Raw genomic sequence first — 8,045 nt, 5'->3', positions numbered from 1 at the left:
ACTTTTACTCCTTCCTTGAGAAAACTTTGAAGAGTCTGTTTTGTGATGTATTTGTCCTTCTGACTCCACGAGGTGAATTCTCATTGTCTTTTTGAGCCTCCCATGCAGTCTGTGCTCAATACATCTCTATTTTACCCCTGATAAATCTCTACTACATAAATACCGCTTTGTTTTAATCAACCAGTGGTAATAGCCTGGCCCAGAGGTAGCTGCAATGCAGCTGTCCAATTTAATCTCTGTATTAGCCAGATTAGACAAGGATAAATATCCTGTCCCTGTGATCCATGTCCCAGACAGACTCGGCTCCAGGGAATCTCAAGGAACCAGGCATCAGCGTGTTGTGCCAGGACTGAGAACCCCCCAGTGTCTGCTGCTGCTTCCATGTAATGAAAGGACAAATGACACTGCCAGGCTTCCCCTGAAGTGCCCAAGGCCAGGTTGGATGGCTTGGAGCAACCCGGGGCAGTGGGAGGTGTCCCTGCCCATAGCAGGGTGGGACTGGATGGGCTTTAAGGTGCCTCCCAACCCAAACAATTCCATGATTCCATGATGCTGTAATTAATTACCCGGTTATTAGGGACCGCTTGGAACAAAGGGCGTGGGGGGGATGCAGGGGCTCAAAGAGCACTCATGCCTTGTGCTAAGTGCAAACTGAAGGGGAAAAAAATATACTATATACATGTTTGGGGGTTCTGCAGCCAGGCTTGGGTGTTCCACAGCCTCACCGGGGCAACCTCAGCCACGACCTGGGGCTTGCAGCACATTCTAGAAGCTTCTGCCAGGGCAGCTGTGGAGGAACGGAGGAGGGGGTTTAAACATAGCCTTGGCGGGCTGGGGGGTGCAGATAGACCTGAGGGGAGCTGGATCTGAAAGGGCCCGAGGTGGGCCCGAAGGGGGCCGGGAGATGGCCCAGGAGGGCCCGAGGATGTGCCCAAGGAGGGCTGAGACAGGACTGAGCCGATGAGGCGGGGCTGGTCCAGAGCAGGCCGGCTGTTCCCCCGCGCCCGCGGGGATGCCCGGAGCTGTCCAGGCATCCCTGCCCTGCCGTGATGGCCGGAGCTGTCTAGGCATCCTTTCCCCGCCGTGACGGCCGGAGCTGTCCAAGCATCACCGAGGCGAGATCCGGCCGGTGCCGCTCAGGGCATCACAGCGCTGAGGGAATGAATGCCTGGACCACTCCGGGCATCCCCTCCCCGCGCCGATGTCGCCGCGCCCCGCCCCGTCCCCGCCCGGAGGCCGCTCCGCCCGCCCTCCCCGCGCATAAATATCGGGGTGCGGGCGGCGCCCGCCGCAGAGCCGTCGCCGGAGCCCCCGCAGCCATGAGCTCGTACGGGTACGACCCGTTCTTCCCGTCCTACAAGCGGCGCTACGCGGACAGCCCGCGCATCCATGTGTCGGTGCGCAGCGGCGGCGGCTTCGGCTCGGCGCGCTCCGCGTACTCCAGCCTGTCCGCGCCCGTGTCCTCCGTGTCCGTGCGCCGCAGCTACGCCACCTCCAGCGCCTCCAGCTCGCTGCTGCACTCGGTGGACAGCCTGGACCTGAGCCAGGTGGCCGCCATCAGCAACGACCTCAAGTCCATCCGCAGCCAGGAGCGAGCGCAGCTGCAGGACCTCAACGACCGCTTCGCCTGCTTCATCGAGCGCGTCCACGAGCTGGAGCAGCAGAACAAGGTGCTGGAGGCCGAGCTGCTGGTGCTGCGGCAGAAGCACGCCGAGCCCTCCCGCTTCCGCGCGCTCTACGAGCAGGAGATCCGCGAGCTGCGCTTGGCCGCGGAGGAGGCGACGAGCGAGAAGCAGGCGCTGCAGGGCGAGCGGGAGAGCCTGGAGGAGACGCTGCGCGGGCTGCAGGCGCGCTACGAGGAGGAGGTGCTGAGCCGCGAGGACGCGGAGGCGCGGCTGCTCGAGGTGCGCAAGGGCGCGGACGAGGCGGCGCTGGCGCGGGCGGAGCTGGAGAAGCGCGTGGACAGCCTGCTGGACGAGCTGGCCTTCCTCAAGAAGGTGCACGAGGAGGAGCTGGCCGAGCTGCAGGCGCAGATCCAGTACGCGCACCTGTCCGTGGAGATGGACGTGTCGGCCAAGCCCGACCTGTCGGCCGCTCTGCGCGACATCCGCGCGCAGTACGAGAAGCTGGCGGCGCGCAACATGCAGAACGCCGAGGAGTGGTTCCGCAGCCGCTTCACCGTGCTCAGCGAGAGCGCCGCCAAGAACACGGATGCCGTGCGCGCCGCCAAGGACGAGGTGTCCGAGAGCCGCCGCCTGCTCAAAGCCAAGACGCTGGAGATCGAAGCCACCCGCGGCATGAACGAGGCGCTGGAGAAGCAGCTGCAGGAGCTGGAAGAGAAGCAGAGCGCGGATATCTCCGCGCTGCAGGTGAGGGGTGGGGGCTGGAAGGGTCCCTGCAGGGAGGAGGGTCGGGGTCCCTCAGGGGAGGGGATGATGGGGTGTGCGGGGTTCTGCGGGTCAGGAGAAGTTGGGGTTTGAAGGGTTCTGAAGATGCGGGGATGATGGGATTTGAAGATGCGGGGATGATGGGGTTTGCAGGGCTCTGCGAGTCAGGAGAAGTTGGGGTTTGAAGGTTCTGAAGATGCGGGGATGATGGGGTTTGAAGGGCTCTGCAGGTGAGGGATGATGGGGTTTGAAGGGCTCTGCAGGTGAGGGGATGATGGGGTTTGAAGGGCTCTGTAGGTGACAGGTCAGGTTTTACAGGGTTCTGCAGGCGAGGGGTTTCAGGGTTTTCTGGGCTCTGCAGGTGACAGGATGGACATTGGGGTTTGAAGGGTTCTGCAGGTGAAGGGATGAGTGTTGGGGTTAGGAGGGATCTGCAGGTGAAGAGCTGTTGGGGTTTGAAGGGATCTGCAGGTGAGGGGGTTCAGGGTTTGCTGGGCTCTCCCTGAGGGGAGTTGGGGTCTGCAGAGTCTCACAGATGAGGGGATCAGGTTTGTGGGGGGGTTGTTGGGGGCATCCCTCCTGGTTCATGCCCGTGCTGCAGATAAGGCATCCTGCAATCGCAGTGCAGAATGCCACAGAGCTGTAAAGCAGGATGTGGTGTGGAAATACAGACCCAAATCAGGATCTGAATTACCAAAATAATCCCAGAATTGGTTTTGGTACTGCTTATCTAAAGTGTGAGGTGTTACAAAATCAGAATGCAAAATGCCCCTGATTAAGCCCAATATCCATGTGTCGATGTACTGATGCAGCCTGAACTATACCAAAAAATCATGGAATATCCTGAGTTGGAAGGGACCTACAAGGATCATCAATGGATATTCCTAAACTAAAATTAGAAAAAGCACGTAGAGGCCAAAATCAAAATGAAACAATACACAAATTTCACGGATGCTTTAGCACTTGGGTACCAGAAAATTTGGCTCTTTGTGTTAAATAGGACTGGCATAATGTGGAGTAGAAAACCTGCCAGGAAGGTGTTAAATGATGCTTTTTGGCTGAGGAGGGAGTGGGAGCTGTGCAGTTTCTGTCTGCTAGAGCAAGATGAAATTAAAAGGATTGGAGAAATTCCTTGTGATTATTGCTAGACTTGAGAGAACAGAATTTTACATTGTCACTATTGTTCCATCCAACAGGATACAATCAACAAATTGGAGAATGAGCTCAGAACCACAAAGAGTGAGATGGCTCGGTACTTGAAGGAATATCAGGACCTGCTCAATGTGAAAATGGCCCTGGACATCGAAATTGCAGCTTATAGGTATGGTGGGGGATGTTTTAATGAGCCAGAGCTCAGAGCAGTTCCCATTCTCTTCAGGAGAATTCAGGTTATTTATCCTTCCCCAGCAGAAATTTTCATAGATCTGAGGCAGAGTTTAATCTGTTCCTCCCTATGTGCACACAGAATGTTTAGCTTGACCTCAGTTCTCCATCCTGACAGATAAAAGTACCTGTTCTGTACTCAGGGAAAAGATTTTGTATCAGTGGAATTCCTCAATACCAATGGCTCATTCTCAAAATGGGAAATTCCTCAAATGCCCTCAAGAGCAGGGATTTTTCCTAACTTATAAATGAACAAATTAAATATTTTCCAGTAGAATTGCTGCTAAATAACTGTGATATTTTGTCTCAGACTCTAAGAGATTTCGATGCTGAAACAGAATTTCTGTGGAAGCCACAAGGGGGAATACTGAGAGAGCAGCTCCAAGCCTTGTCTGACAGCTCAGCAGCAAATCGTTACAGCTGCAGAGTGGCAAAATACACCTCTAGTTTCACTTGCCAGAGAGACCTGGTTCTAGAGAGGTTTTCCTGTTCCTTCCAACAAGGCAAGGTATTAATTCACCCACAGTGGGCACATCTGAAGAAACTATTCCAAGCAAATAGGGTGGCATTGGCACACAGTGCACAACTAGCCCTGCATTAATAGCCACACGTGCAGGCTGCAGGGCTCGTGGTGCCGAGCCCTGCTGCAGCACAGCCAACTCATTTCCCTTTGCTTTCCTTTCTCCCTGCTAGGAAGCTGCTGGAGGGGGAAGAGACCCGGCTGAGCTTCACCAGCGTGGGCAGCATCACCAGTGGCTACAGCCAGAGTGCCCCCACCTTCGGCAGGTCCGCCTACAGCGGCCTCCAGGCCAGCTCCTACCTGATGACCACCCGCTCCTTCCCCACCTACTACTCCAGCCACGTCCAGGAGGAGCAGATTGAAATCGAGGAAACCATCGAGGCTGCTAAAGCAGGAGAGGCCAAGGCAGCTCCTGCAGAAGAGGGTGAGGAGGAGGAGAAGGAGGAAGGAGAGGAAGAAGCAGGAGAAGAGGCTGAAGAAGAGGAGGAAGGTACTTAGAGTTACTTTTTAATCCCTTTTATTCGTGCTGCGCCTTGCTCCTGTGGGATAAACCTCAGAAATCCCAATGATTATTTCTAATGATTAAAGCTCTTTCCCTTTCTAGTCCTATGAGCCAAAGGATGGTGGGGTTAAGCACATGGAATTTGCCAGGAAAGTCTGAATATGGAATGGAAGATAAGGTCAAGTGTTCAAATCAGGCAGATTATAGGTTTCCAAAACTCCCAATGATAATGTTCAGGTGTTACAGACATCCTCAAAAAGAAGGACCAAGGACATCCTGAGCTAAATATGAATTCCCAGAGAGCAGCCCGAGATAATGGGAACATCAGCTGAGGTGTGGGGCTGGAATTACTGGGTTCAGTGCATGGCACCATCCCTCCTCTGCTGGCATTGGTGGCCATTGAACTGTGAGGGCTTTGTTACTGTAAAGTTTAATTATAGTGAAATTGCAGCTAATTAAAGCGCCAATTGGAGAGCAGTGAAAGATAATTCAGGTCTTTGGATAAGGCTTTAAGCACCGAGTGCAGAACTGGTATTTTTCAAGGCCATGATTTGTTTTTATGAAGTGTTTCACTCCCTTGAAATCCAGGAGAAGCTGCTTGTGCAGTTTTGCTGTAGCTGCCAAAATGTGTGGGGTTGAAGGGGATTCCCACTGAACTGGGATCAGGAATTGCACCTGGATGTGAAATGTCTTTGTGTCCTTCAAAGGTGCTAAGGAGGAATCAGAAGAAGCCAAAGAAGGTGAGGAAGAGGAAGGAGAAGGGGAAGAAACAGGAGCAGAAGAAGGGGAGGAATCCCAGGAAGCTGCTGAGGAAGCTGGTGAGGAGGAGAAGGAAGAGAAGGAAGAGAAAGAAGCAGCAGGAAAGGAAGAGAGCGAAGGCAAGAAGAAGGCTTGATCTGAGGGCAGCTTTCCATCAGAACCAACGACTGACTGAGCTCCAGCTGCAGTCTCACCTATTTAATTCAGTGATCACTGAGGTTCCAGTTCATGATTATGATGTTTCTCCCTGTGCAGAGTCTGAGTTTGCTTGCAGAGCACCCAAGGCTTGCTCCCCGAGTGCCGCATGGTTCCACGTATGAGTTCAGGGCTTCTGTCCTTCCTGGGTGACCCAGAACCTTAACATTTCAAATGGGGGGGAAAAAAGTGGTGGGAATGAAAGGTTACCTTTAACTTGCATTTAAACTAATTCTGGAAACGGTGGGTGGGGGAAGTGATGGAGGCTTCATTAAGTACGTGCAATAAAGCAGTCAATAAAGTTCAGAAATGCTTACACGGATTCCTCGTGCATGTCCTGTGTCACTGATGCTCTTAAAAGGTTGATAAAGGTGTTTATCCCACTCACCTTGTGAATGAGAAATGGGAAAAATCTCTTTGGGTGTAAAATTTCACACATTTTATAGCAACACCCTGGGGTGTGGTGGTGGCTGGGATGGGTCTCACTGGCTGAGGGTGCAACAAGCACGAGCTCCCTTCTGAAAAATGGGAATATTATCACACCAATACAGTGGGGAAAAGCAAATGTAGCTGTTAAATTGTGGCAGGAGGTTGTTCAGTGTCTTCAGGATCAGTGAAGAACAATTCAGGGTGTAGGTGAGGCTTGGAGCAAAGACTACCTCCAAAAATAACACTAAAATCAAAACAAGAGGAGCAGTTAGAAGGATGGATGGTGTAGGGCAAGGAGCTGCCTCTCTCCCCCAGGTGCTGTCAGCCCTGTCTGAAGAGGCTCATTTTCTTCTGAGAGCTTCCCAGGGCCTTTTAAAGTTTTGACTGAGCTAAAAAAGGCACAAGAAAGGAGCATCTCAACAGCAGCACAGCCTGGCAATTCCCCAGGCCCTGTCCTGTGCTCTGAGCTGTCAACGTTCAATTGCCTAAAGCTGATACAGAAAATTAAACCTTGTAAGGGCAAGCACTGGGCTAATGCTGCAAATTAAACCAGTTTAAATAAACTAAACCCATGGAAATTCAAGTTAAAATAGGCATTAATGGCTGCACTAAACTTTACAGAAAGATTTGTCTGGATGAGTTTTTGCGCAGGATTTTGGGGTAACTTGATTTTATCCACTGGTGGTGTGGCATCAGTTGATTTGCATTGGTTCTCAATGGTTTTGTTCAGAGTAAAGGAAATCTCTTTTTTATACAAGTTTTAGGGGGGTACCAAAAGCATCTCCCTTTTCAGTGTTTAAATGATGATTAAAAAAATTATGATGGCTGAAGTAAGCACTTAAGATTATTATTTTCTTCCACATTCCCAAGAAAAGCAGCAAGAGAAAGAAAAAGAAGCTTGGTCAAACCATTTAGAAAAGCAGGAATTCCATTGACTCAGAGTTCCAGTACCATTTCCAATCTTTTTTTCCCTACTTTCCTAAGAGTTTGATGCTTTTGAGAACCAGAAGTAAAATAATTTTCACTTTCTTCAGCAACACCTCTTAAATAGTTCTTTTTACATTTCCCTCCTGTTTTAATGGAGATTTTTCTCCCTGTATTTATGCAGAGCTATTGCTACAAAGCAGATTTTATTTTCCCTCTCCAGGACAGGGGTGAGGGGAGCTTGCAGTGCTCTTCAGAGAGAGCTTTCCGAGCTGCTGGGGATGGAGGGGAGCTGCTCCCTCGGGGTGTGACAGCCCCAGCTCCCCCAGCAGACTGTTGGGGCTGCTGCCCGGAGATAAGAAAGGAGAGCTGCTTCTGGGAAATGAGAGCTGCTTCTGGGAACTCCCTGAGTGCTCCTGGCACTCAGCTGGGGGACAGGGGCTGCTCCCGAGGAGGAAAATCCTGCTCCAGCCCTGCTCAGAGCCCACCAGGGCCATGGAAGGCAGAGCAGAGCTGGACAGCTCGGCTGGAGAGAGCATGGACAGGCGTGGAGGGACAGGACAAGGGGGAACGGCTTCAAACTGACAGGGAGGAGGTTTGGATGGGATATTGGGAAGGAGTTCCTCTTCAGAGGATCTTGAGGGGTTGGGACGGAATTTCCAGAGAAGGTGGGGCTGCCCTGGAACCCTGGAGGTGCCCAAGGCCTGGACAGGGCTTGGAGCAGCCTGGGACAGTGGGAGCTGTCCCTGCCCAGGGCAGGTGGGACTGGGTGGGCTTTAAGGTCCCTTCCAACCCAAACCATTCCATGATGTATCAAATCCTGACTTTCTCCAAGCACTCTGGACTCCTTTAACTCTTCAAACTCCAAATTTTCCTCCTCTTTCACGATGTTTTTTTTTTGCTGACAAACTCCTCCTTCCCTCAGCCCTTTGCATCCCTCTTGGTT

At 52.2% G+C, this 8,045-nt stretch overlaps 1 protein-coding gene across 1 annotated transcript; it reads left to right on the top strand.

The window, feature by feature from the left end:
• The first annotated feature begins 1,280 nt into the window (after nt 1-1,280).
• On the top strand, nt 1,281-6,068 carry NEFL (neurofilament light chain). Its single transcript, XM_064400574.1, has 4 exons — nt 1,281-2,369; nt 3,584-3,708; nt 4,464-4,780; nt 5,500-6,068. The coding sequence occupies exons 1-4, from the start codon at nt 1,320-1,322 to the stop codon at nt 5,685-5,687; spliced, it is 1,680 nt and encodes a 559-aa protein (XP_064256644.1). The 5' UTR covers nt 1,281-1,319; the 3' UTR covers nt 5,688-6,068.
• The last annotated feature ends 1,977 nt before the right edge of the window (nt 6,069-8,045 follow it).

This window comes from Passer domesticus, chromosome 28, assembly GCF_036417665.1.
Source record: "Passer domesticus isolate bPasDom1 chromosome 28, bPasDom1.hap1, whole genome shotgun sequence".
NCBI lineage: Eukaryota > Metazoa > Chordata > Aves > Passeriformes > Passeridae > Passer > Passer domesticus.
The sequence above is the reverse complement of the archived record's forward strand: the minus strand, read 5'-3'. Positions and strand labels throughout refer to the sequence as shown.

Excerpts from the sequence above, each read along its gene's own strand:
- NEFL (XM_064400574.1), top strand. The coding sequence starts at position 1,320 with ATGAGCTCGTACGGGTACGACCCGTTCTTCCCGTCCTACAAGCGGCGC. Across the intron at positions 3,709-4,463 it reads ATCGAAATTGCAGCTTATAG|GAAGCTGCTGGAGGGGGAAG; the intron begins GTATGGTGGGGG and ends TCTCCCTGCTAG. Across the intron at positions 4,781-5,499 it reads GGCTGAAGAAGAGGAGGAAG|GTGCTAAGGAGGAATCAGAA; the intron begins GTACTTAGAGTT and ends TGTCCTTCAAAG.